Source organism: Rhamphochromis sp. 'chilingali', assembly GCF_963969265.1.
Source record: "Rhamphochromis sp. 'chilingali' genome assembly, chromosome: 13".
In the NCBI taxonomy this organism is placed as follows: domain Eukaryota; kingdom Metazoa; phylum Chordata; class Actinopteri; order Cichliformes; family Cichlidae; genus Rhamphochromis; species Rhamphochromis sp. 'chilingali'.
In genome coordinates, this window is record NC_137940.1 from 24838342 (window position 1) to 24863767 (window position 25426).

General features: G+C 42.6%; 2 protein-coding genes across 11 annotated transcripts in view; both read left to right on the top strand.

Annotated features, from left to right (window-relative positions):
- ankhd1 (ankyrin repeat and KH domain containing 1) overlaps positions 1-21901 on the top strand; it is a 33644-nt gene extending 11743 nt beyond the window's left edge. The window contains exons 3-39 of one of the 10 annotated variants that reach the window (XM_080901636.1): positions 6373-6529; positions 6676-6838; positions 6964-7111; positions 7195-7428; positions 7846-7938; positions 8554-8717; positions 9038-9119; positions 9266-9457; positions 9557-9666; positions 9955-10042; positions 10430-10557; positions 10671-10814; positions 10948-11050; positions 11186-11448; positions 11602-11883; positions 11987-12401; positions 12519-12658; positions 12762-12873; positions 12990-13135; positions 13220-13362; positions 13445-13658; positions 14514-14689; positions 14933-15095; positions 15186-15281; positions 15370-15486; positions 15577-15745; positions 15864-16063; positions 16161-16513; positions 16649-16801; positions 17024-17173; positions 17931-19491; positions 19601-19793; positions 19996-20118; positions 20327-20578; positions 20689-20873; positions 20964-21140; positions 21255-21901. In XM_080901636.1, the coding sequence (XP_080757762.1) occupies positions 6373-6529; positions 6676-6838; positions 6964-7111; positions 7195-7428; positions 7846-7938; positions 8554-8717; positions 9038-9119; positions 9266-9457; positions 9557-9666; positions 9955-10042; positions 10430-10557; positions 10671-10814; positions 10948-11050; positions 11186-11448; positions 11602-11883; positions 11987-12401; positions 12519-12658; positions 12762-12873; positions 12990-13135; positions 13220-13362; positions 13445-13658; positions 14514-14689; positions 14933-15095; positions 15186-15281; positions 15370-15486; positions 15577-15745; positions 15864-16063; positions 16161-16513; positions 16649-16801; positions 17024-17173; positions 17931-19491; positions 19601-19793; positions 19996-20118; positions 20327-20578; positions 20689-20873; positions 20964-21140; positions 21255-21314 (7649 nt within the window). In that variant the 3' untranslated portion in view covers positions 21315-21901. Of the gene's footprint in view, positions 1-6372; positions 6530-6675; positions 6839-6963; positions 7112-7194; positions 7429-7845; positions 7941-8553; positions 8718-9037; positions 9120-9265; positions 9458-9556; positions 9667-9954; positions 10043-10429; positions 10558-10670; positions 10815-10947; positions 11051-11185; positions 11449-11601; positions 11884-11986; positions 12402-12518; positions 12659-12761; positions 12874-12989; positions 13136-13219; positions 13363-13444; positions 13659-14513; positions 14690-14932; positions 15096-15185; positions 15282-15369; positions 15487-15576; positions 15746-15863; positions 16064-16160; positions 16514-16648; positions 16802-17023; positions 17174-17930; positions 19492-19600; positions 19794-19995; positions 20119-20326; positions 20579-20688; positions 20874-20963; positions 21141-21254 lie in introns of all 10 variants that reach the window. The other 9 variants (XM_080901638.1, XM_080901644.1, XM_080901645.1 and 6 more) reach the window with 9 other exon arrangements.
- Positions 21902-23064: 1163 nt separating this feature from the next.
- On the top strand, positions 23065-24730 carry higd2a (HIG1 hypoxia inducible domain family, member 2A). Its single transcript, XM_080901811.1, has 2 exons — positions 23065-23277; positions 24176-24730. Exons 1-2 carry the CDS (start codon positions 23091-23093, stop codon positions 24340-24342), a joined length of 354 nt encoding a protein of 117 aa, XP_080757937.1. The 5' UTR covers positions 23065-23090; the 3' UTR covers positions 24343-24730.
- Positions 24731-25426: the final 696 nt, after the last annotated feature.

A 25426-nucleotide genomic window follows, 5' to 3' on the forward strand; every position in this document is an offset into this window, starting at 1 on the left:
ATATCGTGATAAATATTTTTGGCCATATCGCCCTGCTCTAACGCACGCACCAGGTATTGGGATAATAGCTAATATGCTGTGGGATTAATGTGATCTTTGACTGCTAAGTGGATTTGGACACAAGTCCAAATTTTTTTTTTTTATTTTTTTTTTTTTTTGCCATTTTCCTAAAACTTTCAAAACTTCTAGATTAGCCCACAAAAGCTGATTTTATTTCTTTTGTTTATTTTCAATTTTTAACTTGAGGAGGTGATGATTTAGTAACGATGTTTAGTCATTGTAGCATCTACATAAGTGATTTAACATAACATTTAAAAACTTGATTAGGATTACAAGAAACTGTTAACCATCACAGTCTACACAGTGCTATTTCTGCCCTTTAGCCAGCATCACTAAAGGGGCAAATTTTTATTCTAGCAGACTGCCCAGATGTATACCACTTTATGCTTATCCCTGTTGCATGGGGGTGTCATTGAAAAATGATGTCATATCCTCTGGTGTCTGCCACTGTTTTTGTATCAGGTCAGCTGGTCGTGCACCCCTCAATTTTTGTAGCTTGGCATGTTGTATCTCTGTCGGTTGACAGACTCTGCCAAGATTCCCCCCCCCCCCCCCCCCCCCCAAAAAAAAAAAAAAAAAAAATGTCTTTGCTTTTGGCTTTGACCTCTTCTCCTCCTACATTGGTGCTGTTCTGGTGGTGTAACAAATTTTAAAGATAACCTTTGTTATTTGATAAGAGAGAGAAAAATTCAGGTTACATATAGTAAATAAATAAGGAAATGTTAAGATTCAAAAATTGAGAAAGGGTACAAGAGGTGATCGAAAAATAACCACACTGGTCCGGCCGGGTGAAGTCAAACGAAGATTTTAATTCACACGTGGGAAGATCACTGGAAACAGCAATTGATCTTCGACTTACTAAGGCACAAACAATTATTTTATAACATCAGGGTTTGTTTACTGACGCCCCTTCATGCGTCACCGGTACATTTTATACATAGATCAGATCAACATCACCATGACTTTTCACCCAGAAAATCATCTTCTATTTTCATGGCTTGTACTTTCCGTTCTTTGTCTCAAAGTGAATTGTTCCTCTTTCTTGTCGAGACATAACTAATCTCTCCTCTAAATAAGTCTAACTAATATGTGTGTATGTGTTGACCTCACATGCTCTTGGTGTCACCTCTTCACCTCCTACTGTCTGTGTCTCGTCCTCAAATGCTCTTTCTCAATTCACCTGTTGCACTTCTGACCTTTCACTAGACCAGACGCTCACTGAGACTATGTGTATGTCTTCTACTAAATAAATCTAAAACCAAGAAATCACCTTTATGTCATTATGTCAGGTGACACCTGTTGTTCAGGAGAATACTACAGCAGCTTCCTGTGCTTTCTGGCAAGTGTAAATAAATAAAAATAAATAAAGGGAATGTAGAATGTTTCAGCAGTGTGGAGGGTACTCTGGTGCTGTGTGTCTGTGCAGAACAGTTTAGTTGTGTTTAGTTTTTCTAGTTTTCAGTTGTGGCACAGAGGGTTACTGGGAGAGGGTTTGGGGCAATGTTGTCAGTTAATATTGGCAACTTAAGCATTCGAAACTGTTCAATAAGCCACAATTTTTCAGACAGTTTTGAGATTTGCAGACAGTTGAGACAACAAAAACTGGCAATATTGGAATGGCGCGTTTTTGCTTGGCTGTGTTGGCAGCCAGGATTCTCAGTCTCTTTTCACATGCAGTATACATGTATAGAATATATCAACATCTGTGACTGTCCCATTCCTACAAAATGACGGATGATGATTGTTAAAAAGACCAGGTTGTTATGGAACTCTGGATCTACATAGATTAAAGCAGAAATTATACTTTTATTTTGATACTCTGGGGTCCACCCAGGTCCCAGTGTCATAAACTTTGGCATGAGTAAGTTGCATGAGGGTCTATCTAAACGTCTATGTGCCTACCTGAGGTTTTTGTGATTACGGCAACTTGTTGAATTTACATTACAATGCAACGACTGCGCATGCGCCCCAGGCGGCAGACTTTGAAGAAGTATAACAGGAATGTTGGCTCTCCAGTTGTCTTTGTCTGCAAAACTGCATAATCCTCAAAAATCTTCTCCACCCCACACTGTGCCATCAAACACAGACCATGAATATTGGAACTACATGTATTGTGAATTATGCAAGTCCTAAGTAGGGCTGTGCGATATGACCAAAATCTCATATCCCGATATAAAACCTCTATCGTCCGATAACGATATAAATCACAAATATTATATTTTCTGTAAATTCTGTGAATCTCTGGTAGGTGAAGTGTTTCCAGCTGGGCGTCATGTACCTGGAGTCGAGTGTTTTAACCGATGCATGAAACTACACATTTGTAGACATAGGTTGTAACGGCCCCCGTTTTCTTTGTATTTATTACACGGCGTGCTGCAGGGAAAAGCCTGTTCTAACGTTTGAGTCTAAGGTTTGTTTTGGCTTTTCATCCGTCAATACTTTTTCACGTGATTCCATTTATTTTGAAAAGTGTCAACAGGATCTTGAGCTTTATTGTGAAAGGTTTATGGGGAAAATAAACAAGCGGACATGCGATGGTTTTACCGTCGTTGTTACTAATGACGACCCATAAAAACAGGCCCTTGTCCGTCCTTAGTGTGGTTATATTAAATACAAGAGAAAGAGAGAACTTAATATAGCCACTACAGTGACCATCAAAACGATGAAAATATATTGCCGTAAACAGTTTATTTTGCGACACCACGAAACAAACCATAGCGTAAAATGAAACGATAGACGTTTTTATATCGTCATCCGATATATATTGTTATATCGAACAGCCTTAGTCCTAAGTGTCAGTATTTTTTATCAAAAATTGACTTGCACATCTACTATTTCATGAGTGGTGGCAGTGGTTGAGCTTAGCAAATGAAAGTGAAGTGACCACGTAGGAATGCACCAATTTTTTTTTTTTTTTTTTTTTAAATCCATTGTAGAGGGGGAAAAGTCAGTTGGTGAATGGTGAAAGTTGTCTAGTGGACAAAAGGTTACAATAAATATTATACATGATACACATATCACATAAGAATCATTTAAAACTGTTTATCAAATTCTTTTATAATAAAGTTAGATTTTAAATTAAATTATTCCTTAGAACTAAATGTGTGTAGACCTTTTTTTTCCAGAGCGCTCCTGTTGGAAAGTCTCAGGATTGCAGCAGCACTTTTGGGATCACCAGTTTATCAAAACATAATTGTTTCTAGCAATTATCCCGTTGTGTACTTTTTAAGAGTTGAAACCCTTTCATTTTCTGTCTGGGGTTTCCTTGTTGCTCTGTGTGGGGAAAATTATATCAAAAGAGCTTGCTTTCATGATGCTGTTGCAAATACAAAGCCTAGTTTATTACAGTTACATCCTCAGATTCAGTTCCTGCCCCTTTGTCATGTCTTGGCAGTTACTTGATCCTTTTTTCCCCCTCCTACACGAGAGCCACCATGATTTTGCACTCAAGCATTATACTGAAAAACTGGTTTTAATAGATTAGTGGCTGCTCTTATTCCACATTACCCAGACACCAGAGACTTTACTGGTACTGCAAATGAAAGTTCATGAAATAACGAATGACATGCATTTAAATGTTCATTTGAAGTAAGTTGACTTAAAGTTTACGTACCTAAACACACAAAGAAATAAGTGGTCTAAACTAGAGTGTCTGCTTAGTTTAACAACATTAAGATGAGCTCATGCTCATCCCATTCTGAGATTTTTAAGATCTCTGGCTCTCACTAGCTAGTTTAATTCTACATTAAGACCTCTTAAATGAGGGGAAGGGCGGGTTGCTCACATGTAATTAATGGCCACAAAATATTACACTAAGTTATTAGCCAGCGCTTACCAGCAGTATTATTGGTTGGTTTTTACCTAGAAGGCAACTCATTTTCTCTGAAATGGTACTAATGGTTTCGTCTGACGTATTGTTAGGATAGCTTACATTTTGATCTAGTTGTTCATTTCATTGCACGTAAATGCTTCAAGAATGATTCCTGTTAGACTGGTGTCGGTGCCAGTTATGTTTTCAGTAGGCATTTGGTGTATATACACTTGTCCTGATAAATTTTATTTTAGTTTAACACGATAAAAGATAGATGGTGTTGTACGTGTAAACATGGCAGCGTTGTAGGTGGAGCTGAGCAGGAACAAGTGCTTATGTGTAAACACAGTGAAGGTCTTTTAAATTGATGTTGTGACTGAAATTCTTGACTCATTCACTACTTCCTGCTCTGTTTAGTAGTTATATGTAGAGGATTATACACAGGAGAGGGGATTTGGTGACGGCTGATATCTAACCTATTTATTCCTGTTTAGTGAATGAAGTGCTTGTGTTCTCTGAGGAAAAACACGATAAAGTAAAACATTAATGATCAACTTCCTTGACCTCTTTGCTTGTGCATATGAGACTGTTGTGAAATCTTTGTCTGAGAGCAGTGCTAAGTTTAGCCCGAGTCAGTGGTGAGAAAACACAACCTTAAGGACTGAAGCTGTCTTGTGCCTGGTTAATGGATGGGTTGAAGTTGAGGCCGAAAGGTTTAAAGCCAACTTTATTTATTTTTTTCCCTTTTTTTTTTTTTTTTTTTTTTTTTTTTTTCTTTCCCTTCATTTTTACACACGTCTGTAAAATGCACACTGTTACTCCTCTCACAAGTGGTTTGCTGGTTTGGAAATGTTCATTGTTTTCCTTTGAGAGATCTTCCTCTGTAGGTCATTAGCAAAAGCAGTTGTTTTCATTTTGCTGCTGCTTGCCTTTCACTCTGGTCATTGACTTTTCTTCTTTTTCATGACAAAATAGACACACAGACTTTTTTTTTTCCTGTCATATTGCATTGTTTTCTTCAGTTCTTCTCTTGCTTGCTGGCCACTGTTCCTAACACATCATTTTCTCTCATGGTCACTGCTTTTTACCCATCTATAATTCACACAGGATGAGACAGTTTTCTCTTCGAACATTAACAGCTTGAATCTACATTGGTTCGTATACACTACTGATCAAAAGTTTGGAACGAATCTGAACGTGCTAAAATATTTAAATAAGCATGAAAAGAAGAGAAAGGATCTTATTTTCATGTTCATTATTTAACCTTGAAGTATTGAAGCACATCAATTCTGAGATCGGTCCATCTGTCAGTCAAGGCAGAGGAAATGTGTCTAGGAAAGTGTGAGATTTGAACAAGAAAAGTTTTATTTCCAAACTACTTGTTTTAATAAAACACCAGTTTGCTGGTATTGTTATAATGAAATCACCACCAAAGTAATGCTAATTGTCAGTCCTATTGTAGGACGCTAGACTGTAACATACAGGAAGTGCACATTAATATTAAACTAATTTAACTTGAAGTCATTTTCAAGAAGCTTGTCTTTACGGCAAAATTATATTCAGTAAATATCAGAATTTCTCAGCAGTGTTACATTGCAGTTCATTTAATGACTTAAGGAAAACTGCAAAATTTTGACTCCAAACCTTTGAGCCTTGGTGTATACAACAGCTTCATTTCACTGGTATTATTGTTCTGAACTACTGAAGTACTGTGCAAACGTCTCAAGTCATTTCTTTTTATTTTGTTTCCAATGAGCCAAAGTGTCGTGTCATTTTTAAAAAAAAAATTTTTTTAAATATATTTTATTTTTAAATAATCTTGAGCAATAGGTCTCCAGGCTTTCTAAATGGCTCCGTTTGACATTGGCCAGTACTTGTACCTGATTGTTTTACAGAGGATTTGTTTTCCTCCAAAGAAGAGATTTGAATGTCCTTCAAGAACTATTAATGAAGACTACTTACGGAAAGCCTGACTAAGGGTTCCGGCTGTGTTGGGGGAAAAAATGGCAAATACTGACTTAAAAACTCGTTAGATTTGTACAAAACTATTTATGTTTGTACATCTCAATAAATCGCTGCACCTTTTTTCCCGTTTTTCTAGCCCAACATAAAGAAATGAAGACTGACTTGAGACTTTTGCACAGCACAGTAGATACTCCCAATATTCCCCTTTTATTGTGTACCTTACTATTTGATAAAGAAATTGCTACTCTTAGGTGGTTTATTGAAAAAAGATATATTAAGCCACATTAACAAATGCTTGTGTTTTCTGTGTGATTTTTTTTTTTTTTTTTTTTTTTTTTTTTTTTCCTTCCCTATTCATTTTTAAATTTTTATTTTATTTTTTTCTTTATTGATTTTTTTCCCTCTTTGTGTTTGCTGCTACTAACCCTGGATTGGATTTGCTGGACTGGACTTGCTTCTTCATCTGGTCTGGTGTGGTTGTGCTCCCCTGTGGTTTGCATTGCCCTATGCACCTCTGCCCTTTTGGTGTTCGGCAGGCATCGGTAAACTGTCCACTGCCGATGGTAAAGCTTTTGCAGACCCCGAGGTGCTACGGCGACTGACGTCATCTGTGAGTTGTGCCCTGGACGAGGCCGCAGCCGCCCTCACCCGGATGAGAGCTGAAAACACACTCAATGCCGGCCAAGCAGACAAGTATGTATCTCGCTCACACCATCAACTCACTGCTTCATAAACAATACCTATGAGCATGCGTGTGTGTCTCTTTGCTGCCTGGAAGTAATTGTGTTGTTGTGAGGGGTGCGTGTGTTCACCTGCCACAGTGGCAGTAATTGTAGCAGTCTGGTTATTTTCAGCCGTAGTTTAGCAGAGGCGTGTTCGGATGGGGATGTCAACGCCGTGCGCAAATTGCTGGATGAGGGCCGGAGCGTCAATGAGCACACGGAGGAAGGGGAGAGCTTGCTGTGTCTCGCCTGCTCGGCTGGCTATTATGAACTTGCACAGGTATGGAAGAGGTTAGATTGGTGTCCAGATTAAGTTCCTGCTAAATACTTAAGGGGCTGTATTCCTTTGACAAGCCTATGAATATATATTTACGTTTTTTTTCTTCTTCTGTTTTCTATTCTTAGGTTTTGTTGGCTATGCATGCCAATGTGGAGGACAGGGGCATCAAGGGGGATATAACACCACTCATGGCTGCTGCCAGTGGAGGTTATGTGGACATTGTCAAACTACTACTTGTCCATGGGGCAGATGTCAATGCCCAGTCCTCTACTGGTAAGACTACTTTAACTTCTCTATTTATAAACCATTTAATGTGACTTCAAAACACACGGTATAATCTCACTTTTGTCTTTCAGGCAACACAGCTTTGACGTATGCATGTGCCGGTGGCTTCGTGGATGTGGTGAAGGTGCTGCTCAAAGAGGGTGCTAACATTGAGGACCACAACGAGAACGGACACACACCTCTCATGGAGGCGGCCAGTGCTGGCCACGTAGAAGTGGCCAGGGTACTATTGGAGTATGGCGCTGGCATCAACACACACTCCAATGAGTTCAAGGAGAGTGCTCTCACACTTGCATGCTACAAAGGTCAGTACTTAAGTATGGAACTTGTATCCCTAGGTTAGTTTTTATGTTGAGGGTTTATTTTTAGAAAGGAATAAATGCGCATTGTCCTTTTACTTTTTTTTTAGTTGTTATGCAATTTAGCGCCCTCGTTACAAAGACTTGGGCTAATACTGTTGTAAAATAAAGCTCTTACATAAGTTCTGTTAGCTATCCTAACAGTCAGCTACTCTTTAAAATTCAGCTGGTTATTTTATTTTTCATTTTAATGAAATGTTTTTTAAAAAAAGTCTACATCTTAAGATCAGTAAAATTGGCGTACTTGCAGTCGACTCTGAACTGATCTAACTTGTTACTTTCCCCCAGTGGCAGGCTACTCCCATAACCTTGTCCAAAGGCCTGTAAAAGATTAATTACATTGATTTTGTTTGTCCTCTGCAGGTCACTTGGATATGGTGCGTTTTCTCTTGGAGGCCGGAGCAGACCAGGAACACAAAACGGATGAGATGCATACGGCACTGATGGAGGCCTGCATGGTAAGCATCTGACCTAAAACCTCACTTCACATTTCACACCTCAAACCACTTGTTATGACTTTGTATTTGTAACTATAAACAGACAGTACATACGTTGAAGTAATCGGCATGGTCAAGAATGAATTGCTTTATATATCTTAGACTCCCTTTTGTGTCTCAGTACAGCTCAAACAAAATAAACTTTAATATTAAATTTGAAAAAAAATAACATCAGAAACATAACAGCGGGTCTTATTCAGTGTCCAAACCCAACAGAGTTCTGCTAATGGTTGGGTACTCGCATGGTTAAGTGGGAGAAAAGTGGACTGAAAGAAGATTTTAATAATTTACACCATCTCCCCTGTGCTAATTGGTTTTTATCTTGTTTGCAGATCAGTCGTGCTAAATAATTGTGGAAGGGGTGTGCAGTTTTCTGTAAACATTAATTGTGCTATTGTCGATGGAAATGTACAGCAATGTTTTTAGATGCCTCTTTCATCAGTCTGCTAAAATGTCACTACTTTCTCGTTTTAAACACTTTTTCAAATTGATGGTTTAAATTCATGTAGCTTGACTAGAAATTGATACGTGTATTTATTCAGGTGCTTATCTCTATATTCTCTGTGTGTCTCGCTGTCCCAGGATGGCCATGTGGAGGTGGCACGGCTGCTGTTGGACAGCGGCGCGCAAGTCAACATGCCAGCTGATTCCTTTGAGTCGCCCCTTACCCTGGCAGCTTGTGGAGGACATGTGGAGCTGGCAGCCTTGCTTATAGAGAGAGGAGCCAACTTGGAGGAGGTATGCAAAGATACACTAAAACAAAATGGAAAAAAAATTGTATAGCTGTAGATACATTTGCTGTGAAGATATACTATAAATGTTCCAAACCAAAAAGTGTCGGTCCTTTTTAAACAAAAGTGTTTGCTTCCAAAATTGGAAAACGGCTAATTTTTCACTGTTATCTAAAATGTAAATGACAACATTGATGTAACTGGCTAAATGCAGTTGGATGACAATTTCTATCCACATAAACACAAGTCAGGGTTGTGTCCGTGTAACCTGCGAGTCATTTTCACCCTTATGTTTTCTGATCTGATGATGCTTCTGTTTGTGTCCAGGTTAATGATGAGGGCTACACTCCCCTGATGGAGGCAGCCAGAGAAGGCCATGAGGAGATGGTAGCACTGCTGCTGGCTCAAGGTAGCAGCATTTGTTCTTGCATCTCTGAAACACCATAAAAAAAACAAAAACAACTAACAATTTTGACATGATCACAGTCTGTTATCATTATGTTTTCCCATTTTAGTAGCTGAATATAACAAAACTGGTCTTGCTCTGTCGTCTAGGTGCTAACATCAATGCCCAGACAGAGGAAACCCAGGAGACCGCTTTGACCCTAGCATGTTGTGGAGGCTTTTTAGAAGTGGCTGACTTCCTCATTAAGGCAGGGGCAGACATTGAGCTGGGCTGCTCTACCCCGCTAATGGAAGCTGCACAAGAAGGCCATCTGGAATTGGTGAAGTACCTACTGGCTGCAGGTGGGCAAGGAAGAAGATGCAGCAATGGTAGAAAGAAAAGACACATCAAAAATGTCTTAGACTCTTGAGCTCACACTCCTGTAACTTTTTCTCGTTCAGGAGCAAACGTTCATGCCACGACGGCAACTGGCGATACAGCACTGACGTATGCGTGTGAGAACGGACACACTGATGTGGCAGACGTGCTACTGCAGGCTGGAGCCAATTTGGTACGCCGTACTCTTAAATCCTCTTAGTCACTTATGATTTGCCCTGCTTTTAAAAAAAAAAGTATTTACATTGGTTCAAGTGACAGCGGGGCAAGAAAAGATGTGTAAAAGTTTTTTGTGTGTAAATGTATATTGATTGAACTGAGCATCTTCTATTGTGTGAAGCAAGACCTTGACCTTGTAGAACCTGCACCTACAGCAGCAGTTTTCAAGATGAATACAGATTATAGCCATTTTGTTTAACTTCTGTGTTGAACTCAACAAATCCACTTCATCTTTTTCCTTTAGGAGCATGAGTCTGAAGGGGGACGGACGCCCTTAATGAAGGCAGCGAGGGCAGGGCATCTCTGTACAGTGCAGTTTCTTATCAGCAAAGGTGCGTAACTGAGTAGCTCTTGGATTTAAATACAGGTATTTGAGGGGGGAAAAATGCATATCTAACCTGTAGAGTCAGAGAATTGCCTCTCTTGAAAGGGGAAGTAGATCGTTTATATGGGAGGGTTTTGTTTTGTTTGTTTTTTTTCTGCACATCTGTCACTTAATTTATTCACTTCAATTAATCATAGTTTATTTCATTGCATGAAGGTATGAGAAGTTTAAAATTTCACCTGAAAATTGTTTTTTCCACCATTACGCTTAAAGTGGAAGACCAGCAATTGTTATTGTGTCCAGGTTAATGATGAACCCCATTATTGAATATCTGGCTGTAGATATGCATTATCATTACTCTTATAATATATACATTTGTCTTTGTCTGTGTTAGGTGCTAATGTGAACAGAGCCACTGCCAATAATGATCACACGGTGGTTTCTCTGGCCTGTGCTGGAGGACATTTGGCTGTGGTGGAGCTGCTGCTGGCGCATGGGGCGGATCCTACTCACAGACTCAAAGTAATGCACCCAGTCTGGATTAACACCAGCTGCTTTAATAACGATTATGCTCATTTGCATGTGTTTAATGATAATGCTGATAGAGAAAAACATGCCATGTTTTTTCTTTGTAGGATGGCTCAACCATGTTGATAGAAGCTGCTAAGGGTGGCCACACCAATGTGGTTTCCTACCTGTTGGATTACCCCAACAACATCCTGTCTGTCCCAGCCCCGGACCTCTCCCAACTCACTCCCCCATCGCAAGATGCCTCTCAGGTATATGCAGCAACATGATAACCCCCCCCCCCCTCTTAATTTTATTTTCTTTTTTAACTAACATTTTTGCAAGCATGGCTGTTTTCTTTCTTTTTTCCATTGCTTTAACACAACATATCCTCTGTCATAACAGGTTCCTCGTGTCCCATTCCAAGCTCTCGCCATGGTAGTGCCCCCTCAGGAGCCAGACAGAACCCCATCAAACATCGCTACGCCCCCTCCCGTCTCTAGTAAAGGTAAACTGTCCTAGGTACCCGCTCGGTATACTTAAAAGGTTCTACTTACAAAGTGCACACTTCACTGAGCTGTAGATATATTTATTTTGCCATTTTTAAATCTCAACATCTTTGATGTGTTTTGTTCAAATTCAGGCGTGTCCAAACAGAGACAAGCAGCCCTTCAGCCCGGTGTCCCCAGCTCTGTTGGCCGGGGACCTGAAGCAGAGCCTCTGCCACCCTTCCACTTGTGCCAGCCCCTAGAGTGCATTGTGGAGGAGACGGAGGGAAAGCTGAATGAACTGGGCCAGAGAATTAGCGCTATTGAGAAAGCCCAGCTAGAGTCGCTAGAACTCATTCAGGGGGAGCCGCTCACCAAAGACAAGATTGAGGAGCTGAAGAAGAGCCGAGAGGAGCAGGTATAATCCATCATCCACTTAAGATCTGGTCTCATTTTGATCTTAAGTTAGGTAGCCTTTAACTTGTAAGCTAATTGACCCTTCAGTGCTCCCCCCCCGTATGCATAGCAACATATCACAAGTTAGTCAAACAAGGATGTGACTCTTCCTTAGGTTCAGAAGAAAAAGAAAATCTTGAAGGAGCTGCAGAAGGTGGAGCGTCAGCTGCAGCTGAAAACACAGCAACAGTTCACCAAAGAGTACATGGAGGCAAAGGGCTTAGAGCAGCAGGAGGCTGGACAGAGCCAGGGTCCGGGCCCGGGGCCTGGATGTGCATCGTCTGTTCCAGTGCCTCTTCTCACCACACCGGGTGCACAAGTACACAGTGGCTCTGACAAGGACGAGGAGACAAGCAAAGATGGGGAACAGGAAGAGCCGGAGGATGACGTCGAAGAGGTGAATTTTTTTTGTATTTGTTTTCTTTGTTTGAATAATGTTTGTTCCCTAGCACTGTCCTAACAGATCCGAGAGACTTAATATGCTCTCTGTATTCTTTCAGGAAGAGGAAGATGATGATGAAGAGGGCTCAGAGGAAGAACCAGATGGAGAAGAGGATGATTACCCCAAGCTTCCTCAGGTGGACACAATCATGGGTCACAGGGATGGGTCGCAGTCACGACAGCAGCCGCCTCTTCCCCCTTCGCCACAGACCCAGCCCCAGCCGCCTCCTCCCCCTCTTCAGGCAGCCTTCGTTCCTATCCAACCTCTGCCAGACTACAACCCTGCAGACTACCCAGGAAGTACCAGTCCAGAGCTGCAGAGGGTACTAGTAGGGCAGCAGATGTTGGGGCAGCAGCAGGGTCAGCAGCTGGCTGGGTTAAGCCCAGGAATGATACCTCAACAGGCTCCAGATGGGCTCTTGGTAGCTACACCTGCACAGACGCTCACAGACACACTGGACGACATCATGGCAGGCAAGTACTCAGAAGTTTAACTGTTGGGTGTGAGATGCGAGACTGTGCTCTACAAAGTTTTGTTTTTCCTTTTTTTTGGAGGTGGTGCTTACATTTGTTTTTGTTTCTTTCTTGCAGCTGTGAGCAGCCGCGTGCCCATGCTGAACACTACATCTTCACCCACACCCCTTTCCCAGCCGCCCACACAGACGCCCGCAAACATCGCCTCTCCCCCTTCAGTCCTACCCCTTTACCCCTCTGTTGACATAGACGCACATGTAAGCCAGTTTGACACGACAGTATACATATTGTGATAATCCAAGTTAATACATTTATGTAAAAAGTAATATGCCCTGTTAAGAGAGAGTGTTTTCTTCACAGACGGAGAGTAATCATGATACGGCCCTGACGCTGGCGTGTGCAGGAGGACACGAGGAGCTTGTGTCTGTCCTGATTTCACGGGGAGCCAACATTGAGCACCGGGATAAAAAAGGTATCTTAGAAAGATGATTAGTCTTCTGATAGTATGGCAGTCTGGAGGGTTAGAGTTTAATTTTAATTCAAAATAGTTTCATTTAACAAAGGACTCATTATTTCTGTTCTCTACAGGCTTTACGCCGCTGATCCTGGCCGCCACTGCTGGCCATGTAGGCGTGGTTGAGGTACTCCTGGACAAAGGGGGTGATATTGAGGCTCAATCAGAGAGAACCAAAGACACACCCCTCTCCCTGGCCTGCTCTGGGGGACGCCAGGAGGTATAAAACTGTTTCAGTTTACTCTCACAGTCATGACATTCCTATACTCCTGCCGCTAACACCATTATCATCCATGTTGGTAAGGTTGTTGAGTTGCTGCTGCTGCGGGGAGCCAATAAGGAACACCGCAATGTCTCAGACTACACGCCTCTCAGCCTGGCTGCATCTGGGGGTTATGTCAACATCATCAAAATACTCCTCAATGCTGGTGCCGAGATTAACTCCAGGTGAGCAACAACTGATACCATACATGTAGCATTTTCTCTGTTTTACGCTTCTTTTCTAAAGACTCTATTTCACTCTTTTCAGGACTGGCAGTAAGCTGGGAATCTCTCCTTTGATGCTGGCAGCTATGAACGGTCATGTGCCAGCAGTGAAGCTGTTGCTGGATATGGGTTCAGACATCAATGCCCAGATTGAGACCAACAGAAACACAGCTCTGACCCTAGCCTGCTTTCAGGGGCGGGCTGAGGTCGTCAGTCTGCTGCTAGATCGCAAGGCCAACGTAGAGCATCGTGCTAAGGTGAAGACTCGTGATCACATATAGCAGGACTCTGCTGCCACATTCAGAAAGTCAAATATCTCAGGGAGGTTTCTGAGTCGAGTGCACTGTGAAGTATCTGCAGGGACACCTTAATAAGAGCTGGTTGAATTAGCTTAATAATAAGAGAAGTTATTTAGTGCTTCCTTCATTGCCTTCTTTAGCAAAATGAACATGGTTTAAGAATGGAAATGAGACAACAAAAGAAATCATCTATATATATTTTACTTCAATTACAGATTATCTAAAGGCAGAGTTGAGGAACTAGGAGTAGATGGAACAAAAATCAACCATCACAAGCATTTCACCATTTATGTTCCTGTTTGTTTAAAATCTGAGCAATGAAGTGACATTTTTCTTTGTATGTAAAATGGATTAAACAATCCAATAAGAATAGACTGATTAAACTATTTGGGATGAGTTTTTGGTCCCATTTCAGGACCTGAGTTTCATCATAGCAGACTCAGTCCCGGCACCAGTACACGTTTCTTTTGTTAAATCCTTAAATTCTTCTTTTCCTTATCCTATGATGTTTGTAAAATAGTAAAAAATAATTACAAAAGAAGGTGGGAAGTAATTTTTTGGGACTGGTTGACCCACCAATTATCTTCACCATGGTTGAGCTAGGATTTACTTATTATACTTATATCCATCCTTTTACAGAGCTTGACATAATGGTGTGTGCTGACTACACAACCTGTTTATTATACAACCTTAAGCCCCCTAACTTCTCCCACTGACTCCGTGTCATGTATGAATTATTGGACGATACAAACACTATTTTTATCCTTTCGGGTTACCCTCTTGGCCTTCTTAATAACTGATCGGTTTAAACAGACTGGTCTTACCCCGCTGATGGAGGCAGCATCAGGAGGTTATGCAGAGGTGGGCCGAGTGCTGCTGGACAAAGGCGCCGATGTCAACGCTCCCCCTGTTCCTTCATCCAGAGATACTGCTCTCACCATTGCTGCCGACAAGGGCCACTACAAGTTCTGTGAGCTGCTCATCAACAGGTGAGGACTGTTTTGAGTTAAATCTCACTGTGATTCATCATTTAAGGGAATTGGGTTGAATGCAAGTTTATTTCTTAGTGAAGCAGATGTTTTAAGCCACGCTCTTTCTGTTTTGTTTTTTTTTCTTTCTTGTTTTTGCTTTTAAAAACCAGATGCTTGCCATAAATTGTGTTCTGTCTTCTAACCTCATTAGCAAGGTGGCTTTCATTAACTGATGAAGGCAACAATTCTGTCTTATTTCAGAGGTGCGCATATTGACGTACGAAACAAGAAAGGGAACACTCCCCTCTGGCTGGCAGCGAATGGTGGTCATTTTGACGTGGTCCAGCTCCTGGTGCACGCCAGTGCTGATGTAGATGCTGCTGACAACCGAAAGATCACCCCGCTCATGGCTGCTTTTCGTAAGGTGCGCAGTTGAAGAAGACCTAAGAACGTTGCTTTGTTCTGCTCCACTTTAGGACGACTGCAGTTACTAATTCTTTACTTAAAATTTCAGGGTCACGTGAAGGTGGTGCAGTATCTTGTGAAGGAGGTCAACCAGTTCCCGTCAGATATTGAGTGCATGAGATATATCGCCACCATTGCTGACAAGGTAGGTATTGTTTGCATTTCAGTCAGTAGTCACCTACAGAACCTTTAGAGGAATATGCAGAGCTAAAACTCCAAATGTGACCCTGCAGGAGCTGCTGAAGAAGTGTCACCAGTGCATGGAGACCATTGTCAAAGCTAAAGACCAGCAGGCTGCCGAGGCCAACAAGAACGCTACCATTCTCCTCAAGGAGTTAGACTTGGAGAAGGTAATTTCAGTCACATGTGATAGTGTTTTAGGAGGTAAAAGCATTTTGAATAAAAGGCATAGATAAAAAGAGATTTTATGACTCTTGCAGTCTCGAGAGGAGAGCAAGAAGCAGGCTCTGGCTGCCAAGCGTGAGAAGAGGAAGGAGAAACGCAAGAAGAAGAAGGAGGAGCAGAAGAGGAAACAGGAGGAAGAGGAGGGGCAGAAAACCAAGGAGGAGACATTTGAGATGCAGGAGCAGAAGGAGGATTCCGCTGAAGGTATTGTTTCATTGAAACTTTTAACTCAAAAGTATTTTCATGACTTGGATACATTTTAACTAGAATCTTGTGGCCCGATTCTTCCTAATGCCTGAATTTTACCCTTCGCCTTCCTCAGAAGCAGAGGTTCCAATTGAACCTCCGAGTGCAACTACCACCACCACCATTGGTATATCTGCCACCTCCACCACTTTCACTACAGCTTTTAGTAAGAAGCGAGCGAGTGTGGCCACTACCCCAAGCACCAATCGGAAGAACAAAAAGAACAAGACCAAGGATTCGGTGCCCAATGAACCCATCATATTGCAAGATCCGCAGGTGAGCACTACTCTTTTTAATCTGCCCTGTTTTCATCTCCAGCTTATCCTAAAGATTGAAGAGGGGGAAATGACCAAATGTATGCATTTCTTAACAGGTTGCACTAGCACAGCACAAAGCTGACAAGAACAAGATCCACGGCGAGCCACGGGGTGGGGGTGGGGGAGTGGCAGGCGGCAACAGTGATTCTGACCCCTTGGATAGCACCGACTGTGCCAGTGAGAGCAGCAGCAGTGGGAGCAAGAGTCAGGAGCTCAACTACCTCCCTGACCTCACCTCCTCCGGCACCTCCTCCTCCTCTTCCTCGTCGTCCTCTTCTTCCTCTGCCCCCTCCTCAGGAGCAGTCCAGGCCCTCCTGTCCGGCCCAGAGAAGAGACACAGTTCCCAGACGCAGAGTGACGGCAAAGTGGAAAACAAAGTCACAGTCTCCATCTCAAAACCAACGCAAAAGTGAGTCTCTGATCGAGCGGGCACGTTTGTTGTTTGACATGTACTTTTGTGTGTAACTTTGGATCTTTAGACATAACAACTACTACTTTGTTGCGTCCTATCATGTCTGTAAGCAAACAGTCTGTCTGGTTCCAGAGCTGCAGATGCAAGCGACTCCACCACCAACTCCCTGCCCTCCCCGTTCAAGACCATGGCTCTTCCTGTCACCTCACCCAACAGTAAGCTCAGCCTCACGAGTCCAAAGAGAGGCCAGAAAAGAGAAGAAGGTTGGAAGGAAGTCGTCAGAAGGTCAGTTTATGAGTTTGACTCGACGTGTGCAAATTATCAATAGCAATACTTACTTTTTTGTTCTCCCCATTGTCAAATTTTACTTTTATTATATTATTATGTATACATCTTAAGGCAAGGCATTGCTTGCACACAAAGCCAATGATTGCATGTTTTTTGATTGAATTAAGAGACAGCTATAGTACAAACATTAATATCATCATTTCACGTGTTCTTTTGAAGATCAAAGAAGCTTTCTGTACCAGCGTCCGTTGTGTCTCGGATCATGGGTCGAGGAGGCTGCAACATAACAGCCATCCAAGATGTGACAGGAGCTCACATTGACGTGGACAAGCAGAAGGACAAGAATGGAGAGAGGATGATCACTATAAGGTAAAAGCAGCACCCTCTGCTGGACTACAAAGCCATTACAGCTAAATTATATCAGATGGACTGGTATATGAAGCCTTTTTATTTTTTTATTTTTTTATTTTTTTTTGGGGGGGGGGCATGACAAAATACAGATCTGACATTTAATGTGCGAAATATGCAGATTTTCTTTTGCTAGTATTTTCCTCAAGATACTCCCAGTTCACAAAGCGGAGGTGGAAGAGTGAGATATCATATAAGGAGTCTTTGCAAGACATTGCGTTTTTTCAGAATAAAGGCAAGAAGCATATTTTGGGATTGAACGTATGCAAAGCTTGCCTGTATACCTCTACATAGCCTGCAAAACAGCTTTGCCTCTATTGCTACATATGAACATCCATGCTATTTTGAAAGTATGGGTCAGCCTCTTTAATAGGTTTACTGCTCTTTATTCACATCATGGATGCTTAAGGCTGAAATGAAAATGAGTGATTAAAATGACTTACGAAATTGCGGCGAGCTATACTATATTCAGTGTGTAGAGGGAAAATAATCACATCTAGAAACTTTACTTCCTCTTTGGTGTAGTTTTGCAGCTTAATGTTGTGTATTGAGCTTTTCTGGGTTTGGTGTTTTGTATGAGGTGCAGAACCTAGAGCTACAGTTGGTGGGCAGTTATTTGGCAAAATAATAAATGACATATTTTTAAAACCCTTTTTTTTTGCCAGATTTTTTTTAAGGACATATTTTTGAATAAGCATATTCTGGTGTTTGGTTTCAGAGGAGGCACGGAGTCTACAAGGCATGCAGTCCAGCTGATCAATGCTCTGATCCAGGACCCGGCCAAAGAGCTTGAGGATCTGATTCCCCGGATTCACATCAGAGCACCGGGCTCGAAAACGACCTCAGCTTCCTTCCCCAGTACCATGGGGGCCACCAGTGGTTCAACCACTGGGCCAAAGGCTCTAAGCTCATTGCCCACGTCAACAGGCGTCTCGTTCCAGCCTCCCTCATCCTCGTCTTCATCCTCTTCTCAGGCTGGGGGAAAGATCGGGAAAGGGCTGTCGTCAAACGTCAGGCAGCCTTTCCCAGTGTCCCTGTCCCTGGCATACACCCACCCTCAGCTGGCGCTCCTGGCTGCTCAGACCATGCACCAGATCAGGCACCCTCGTCTACCCATGGCGCAGTTTGGTGGCACCTTCTCTCCTGCTGCTAGCACCTGGGGACCTTTCCCCGTGCGCCCTGTGAGTCCCGGCAGTGCTAACAGCTCCCCCAAACACAGCGGAGGATCCAGTAACACAGGACCACAGGCCAGACCCAACTCGAATCACAGTGAACACAGCAGCACCGCAAGCTCAGGAGTCCCAGTCACGACCACCAATACCGCCACCACCAGTGCTCCCAACACATCCGCTGCTATAGCTACACCTCTTACGCCTAACCCTACTCCATATAATCCCCAACAGAGTGTCGCTACGCCTTCCTCTGTCAGAAAACAGCTCTTTGCCCCAGACCCCAAGCCTGCCGGTGTCACACCCGTTTCTGTTTCGTTGCCTTCCAGTGGCAGTAGTACAGTACGAGGCACCGGCTCTCCCGCACATCACAGTTCCACTACAACTACGGCAAATGCTCCTCAGCAGCCAGTGGGACCCATTTCACAGCCCCCCATCCAGCCAGTTAAAACAGAGCCCAGTGCTGCTCCCCCTGCTGGAAAAGACAAGTCGTCTCTGCCCGTAGAGAGCCAGCCCGCTGCTGTCAGCGAGAGCGGCAACTCTGTGAGTTTCGCGGCCCCTGCCATGTCCTTAGCTCCAAAGCCAGAACCCCGCCAGCAGTTACCTCCCCCTCCCTCCTCTGTACCATCCACAGATGTTCCACAGCCTCACCTCAACCCACAGCCCAGTTCTCACCTACCCACAGCACCTGCTGCTGTTTTCTCGCACAACGTCGTGCACCCCAACAACACAGTACCCCACTTCTCAGCACCTGCGCCCAGAGTCTCCCATCGTATGCAGCCACCAGGGCCTTATTATTCCCTTTCTGAGCAGCAGCAGCAGCAAACACAGCAGCAACAACAGTCTGTATTTGTACCCTTCAGCACTCACCAAGAAGTCCCAAAACAAACCCAAAACCCAACTTCCCAGCCAACAAGTTTGCCTCCACAAGCTCAGACCCAAGCTCAAGCCCAGATCCCAGGCTCCCTTCAGGTCTCTGGTAATCTTGGAATGATGAACGGTTCTCAAATGCAGCATGTCGCCAGTGCAGGCAAGCCTCAGCAGATGCACGCCAACCTCGGTCATACAGGTCTCTTCAGTTTCAGCAGCATCTTTGATAACAGCAACCAGGTAGGCGTAAATAAATCTTCACAACTACAACTTTACTTGACCGTGCATTTACTTTGGTAAGGGCACCATTCAGCTGGATTGTGATAGTAATCAGTTGTGCTTGCCTTAGCAGGTGGGAAACAATCCAGTGTGGGGTGCATGCCATTTGCCTACTCGATCACCCCCAGAGCAGTCTTTCTCGGCTCAGCAAGCGTACATGAGCATGGGCCAGATGGAGAATATGATGCCCCCACCTCCTCCAGACAGCTCAAAAGCCCCTGGCTACCGTTCCACCACCCAGAGGATGGTCAACAGCCCCATCGGTATGGCTGCATTTTTGTTTAATTCCAGTTCTTTGGGTTTAATAATCAAAATAATTATCAGAATAATTTCAGGAGAAATAAAGAAGGTGGTGATTACAGTACACATGCAACCGGATGTGGTGAATCTATGTTGACATGTAAGGTCTTATTTATATTTAGTACTGTAAAGCTGACAGTCTCCTTCTATTGTCTGTGTCCTTAGCGTTGCCTAACTTTGCCACCGGGATCTCTGGCAGTGCTGTTTTTCTACCTGGTCATACAGCTGGCACACCCTCATTCAGCAGACAGCACTTTTCCCCCCACCCATGGAGTGCATCCACATCAGGTACCAGGCTCACAGACCGCTTCTCTTTAATTCTTTTACATTTTAGGCCTTAAATGTACCCCTGACCCCTTTTATAATCCCTTTAACATTAATTTAATATTAGAGAGTTTAATAGCATTTTTCCATGCTTGTTTAAAAACAAAAACAAATCAGTCTCTTAAAAATTATTTGGAAGTGCTCTAACCTAGGCTTTGTCTTTTCCCACCAGGTGAATCTCCTGTCCCACCTCCCTCCACGGTGTCCTCCTCTGCCCTTTCCACCTCAGCGGTTGCTTCACCTCCTCAGCCTAAGCCAGGCAGCTCCTCGCAACAGGACCGGAAGGTTCCCCCACCCATCGGCACAGAGCGGTTGGCCAGGATCAGACAGACGGGGTCTGTAAACCCACCTCTGCTCACAACCAGCTACACGGCATCAGTTGGACAGGGAGGCATTTGGTCATTCGGGGTTGGCAGTGGTTCAGGTAAGAGCAAATTGGGCCCGTGTGAGAGTTGAACACAGCCATATACAGAAATGGGTTCTCAGTAACTTTGGCGTCCAGCGATAAAACCGCCTTGTGTTGTTTTGGTACAGAGGCCATGTCTGGTTGGTCCCAGCCCTTGATGAACAGCCACATGATGCACCCGCAGATGCACGCGGAGCAATCGGCCTTCTCTCAGCACCAGCCCATGGAGCAGGACGACACGGGCATCGCAAACCCTGCTAACAACTACCACCAGCCGCAGCATTTGCCCAACAGTTACATGGATTTCCCAAAGGTAACTCAGAGTAACAGCTCTGACGGACTTTCAATGCCCATTTGTCTGTGTACTTGTGTTTTAACGGCTATCTGTGTCCATTTTGTCCAGGGGATGCCAATGTCTATGTATGGAGGAACCATGCTGCCCCCTCATCCTACCATGGCAGAAGGCCCAGGGGGGCCGATGTACAATGGTTTGCACGCTGGTCACGCTGGTGACCCTGCATGGAGCCCCATCATTAAAGTGGTCCCAAACAATGCAGATAACTCTGACCCACAACAGCAGGTAAAGTTGGCCTTTATTAAAATCAGACTTGCGACACTTGTGCAGATTTATGCCGTTTTATAAGGAGCAGCATTTGACTAATAACCCCCCTGACCTTTCTCCTCTCTCCTTCAGGTGTGGACCGGTACCTGGGCACCTCATGTGGGCAATGTGCACCTGAACCATGTCAATTAGACGGCATCCTACAGCAATCAAACACACACAGCATGACCCACAGTGCAAACATGTAATACCAACTGACCGACACGACCGAATAAGACGACGAAAAAATTAACGCGTAAACTTTTAAACTTTAGTAGAGACCTGAAATGCAGAGTAAAGGTTGAAGAATTGGAAGTTCTCTTTGACACCATTCTTTGATGTGCCTATCTAACGAGGAAAGAGGAAATTGGGCCAGAGCTGTTATCAGTGTCCCAATGATGCAAACACACACGCGCGCGATCACCTGTTCAACAGGATCCATTCTCTGCGTAGTTTAGCGATTTTTGACTTTAAACCCGCGTACACCGTTCTTGGGCTGCGGGGTGGGGTGGGGGGGGCTCAACATGAAGTAGCTATTTAAACTTGGCCCAGAACTAGATGATGATTACCTGAAGAGCGAAATCAGAACCTTTTAGAGTGGTAAATACATGTATAATTGTTTACATACTAAAAAGGGTTAAAATGAGAGTAAATTTCATGTCGTATAGTGGCTCTACTTTATGTAGCCTGTATTAATGTGAAATATTTACCTTAATATTCAATAAAAAGATTGAAAAATATTTGTGCTGAAGCTTTTTTGTTTATCTTTGTTGATGCATATGACTCCTGAGTCTTCAGTTAAGTTTTGTTTTTTTTTTTGTTTTTTTATCCACTAGATTTTGATTTTTTTTATTCCTCTTTGGGCTCAAGCTTCCTGACTGCATGATTTCTTAGGCAGACATTAAAGTATTTCATTCTAAGTGCTTCACTGAGGGGGAAAAGTGATTTCATGTTTGAGAATCAGTGAAGGTTGTACAATACTGCCACTCAGTGGTAAGAGTGGGGTTTATTTTGTGAAAAATTGAGAGCTATGTGAAAATCCCAATATACCGTGTAGCTTTCCTCCCTATAGCAAACAATTTGTGATTTAAAATAAAATGTGGCACCTGAAGATTCGTTTAGATTTAATGTGTAGCTGTTTCATTGATGCATTGTACAGCACATAAGGAATGTGCCACTGGAAAGTGAAACCTCACATTCAGGAAAATTAGAACGTCCAGCAGTTGCTACAAATATTTATTAGGCCACTTTTTTTTTTTTTTTTTTAAATATGGGATTCAATTTCAAGTAATTACAAGTCATGACATTTTAATTATCAAAATGGAACCATCCTGCTGTGTATATAGAACCTCAATCTTGATTGTTTGTGGTAAGTATCCAGTTACATCACTGGACAGTAAATGACCTAAATTGAATTTAACATCCGCTGAACTTTATTCTAAAACAAATCTGACTTTTTAATTTCTGTTAAAGTTTAAAAAAACTGCACATTTAACACACCTGCAAATAGGTGGGGGGAGAGTTTAGCTTTGAGTTGAAAGTTGTGCATTGAGAAGCTGCAATAAAGTGTACTCTAAAGTAAAAAGAAAAAGCGCAATTATATCTAAAGAAAAAGCACTTACTGCGCACAATCAGATATTGGATCATAATATTGCTGCAGCTGGGTATGCTTTTAAATACTTGTATACTAAAATACTTGAATATCTGCACTAAGAGGCCGTGGTCAGTGTTTAGTCTAATTTATATTTCTGTTTTATATTTCTGAAGTGAAAGATTGATGAATTTGTCCAAGGCATTCCTCTCTAATCAAGGTAGACTTTTTTTTTTTTTTTTTATTTAAAATATTTGGACCTTTATTGTGACGCCGTGGAAAATTTTAACCGGAAATGTAGTTCTTGGGATTTCCTGGTTGTCATACCCAAGGTAAGCATGGCGGCAGCAGCAACACCCGGAGTTGCAGAGCAAACACCCGGAGCAGCTCCGCAGAGAGCTGTGCCGTTTGATTTATCCCAGGCTCCAAACATCGAAGGCTTCAACCCTTTGCCTAAAGTCAAAGATGAGACTTTCAAGGAAAAGTTTGCGAGGAAAACCAAGGAGAACCCATTCGTCCCGATAGGTGAGTTACACAAGCGGAGAAAAGCGCTGCACCGTAAAGTCACAACTGCGGTCTGTTATGTCCTCTACTTCACACAACTATGTTAGCGCTTAAATATAAAACATAAAGGCTTGGGTGAGTGGTGGGCACGACATCAGCTGATAACACAGCAGAGGTGTGTGGCTAGATCGACGTAACCGATGACATATTTCCCAACGATCTGCTTTCGGTACCGGAAATATTCCCGGAGCTGCTCCTCCAGCTGTGCGGCAGCGTCCTCTCAACCCCCGGAGGTCATTGTGGTCATTCTTCATATATTTTGTAACTCGTGGTCTGCACAATAAAACCTTCAATACATCAAAGCGTATTAAAAGCCGTTTTAAGTGGATAATGTAAAACCGGACAAACATGTTTGGGATATAATTGGACTGTATCTCACATTCTTGTTCATCTGTCAACAGTTATTTACGCAATTCTGTATCTGATATACTACTTACTGTTGCTTCACGAGTGCTTTATTAAAATAGCCTGTGCTGTTTTCTTTCATTGTTACTCCCAAAATCATACATATAGTCCGTTGATGCCTATGATATTATTGCTGATTCTTGTTTTGTGTTCCCTGAAGCGTTTAAGATTCTAATTTAGAAGCTGTTTACGCTGAGGTCATCTGTTGTTGACATCTGTAGCAATAATGCTGTCATTAGAAATGAACAGTCTCCTTTTATTTTACCGTTGACTGCAGCCACCCTGATAACTAAAAAGTGTCTGTGCCAAAGGAAAGTGCAGCTTTTATATCTCCATCACCCCGTTCTACTTGATATTAGTTACACTATTCAGCCATGAGTTTTTCCTTGTCTGTGGATCCAGTTAACTGTCCTAATAAACTGGGTTTATAAGCTATAATTTCTTTATTTTCCAGGTTGTTTGGGAACAGCGGGAGCGCTGATTTATGGTCTCCGTGCCTTCCATCAAGGGAAAACCAGACAGTCCCAGCTCTTGATGAGGGGACGCATCTTTGCTCAAGGCTTCACTGTAGTTGCCATTATTGTTGGTGTTTTTGCCACGGCTCTGAAACCCAAGCAGTGAAATGGATCGATCCCACATCTCTGCCATTGTCCATTCAGTGTGTGAAATCGCAGCAGACTCTGGACTTCTTTAAATGAACTGAATAATGTACTGGGTCTTTAACATTCTTCAGACACATATGTAAATGTCAGCATTATTTATTGCTGTTTAAAAACTGTGAATCACTCACAAAAAATGATTATTTTCGCTTCTTGCTGACAGTGTGGAACAGCAAAGTTGAATCGGCTTGTTACCAGTAAGCAGGCTGGACTTCTTTAACACTACTAAAATTGTGTTGAAGCAAATTGCTGATAAATGTAAATTGTTTTCTTGCTCATTTGGTGAGCTCGGCTTCAAATGTATCCCCCATACTGTTATTATTATATTCTAATAAAATGTCACATTTGAACCTGGTGTCATATTTAAGATAAAGCACCATATCTTGTGTTTGAGTTTCCTGGTGTGCTAACCTATAAGGTTATATTGACAAACTCAGTGTGGAAATTCGTTGTTAATGACTTGAGTTAGGCCCAAGTCCACCTTAAAACACTCAACAGAATAAAATCCTCCTAAGAAGACCTTCAGGTGTTATGTGTAGTGTAATAGTGTAAATTATACACTTTATAAAGTCACCTCTCAGAGAATTGTGCTAGCCAAGTTAAGCATGATATGTATAAAAAATTATGCTTAAAAGATTTAAAATATCTGTAAATAACCCAAACGTGGTCATAATATTAGCACTGACTTTAGAGCTACCTTAATTATTTGTCGCACATATGGTGCTGGAAACATTCCTCAGAGACTAGAGCAGATGTGGTCTTCTGATCTGCATTCAGAGATGCTCTTCTGCATACCTTGGTTGTACCAAACAGTTATTCAGGTTACTGTTGCCTTCCAATCAGCTTGAACTACTCTGGTCATTCTCTGTAAACCTCAGAGTTGTTTGTGTGGGGAAATCTCAGTAGATCAGCAGTTTCTGAAATACCCAGAGCAGCCACTCCAGCACTAACAACCATGCCACATTCAAAGTCACTTAAATCACCTTTCTTCTCCATTCTGATGCTCTGTTTGAACCACCTATCAAAGTTGCTTGTATGTCAAAATA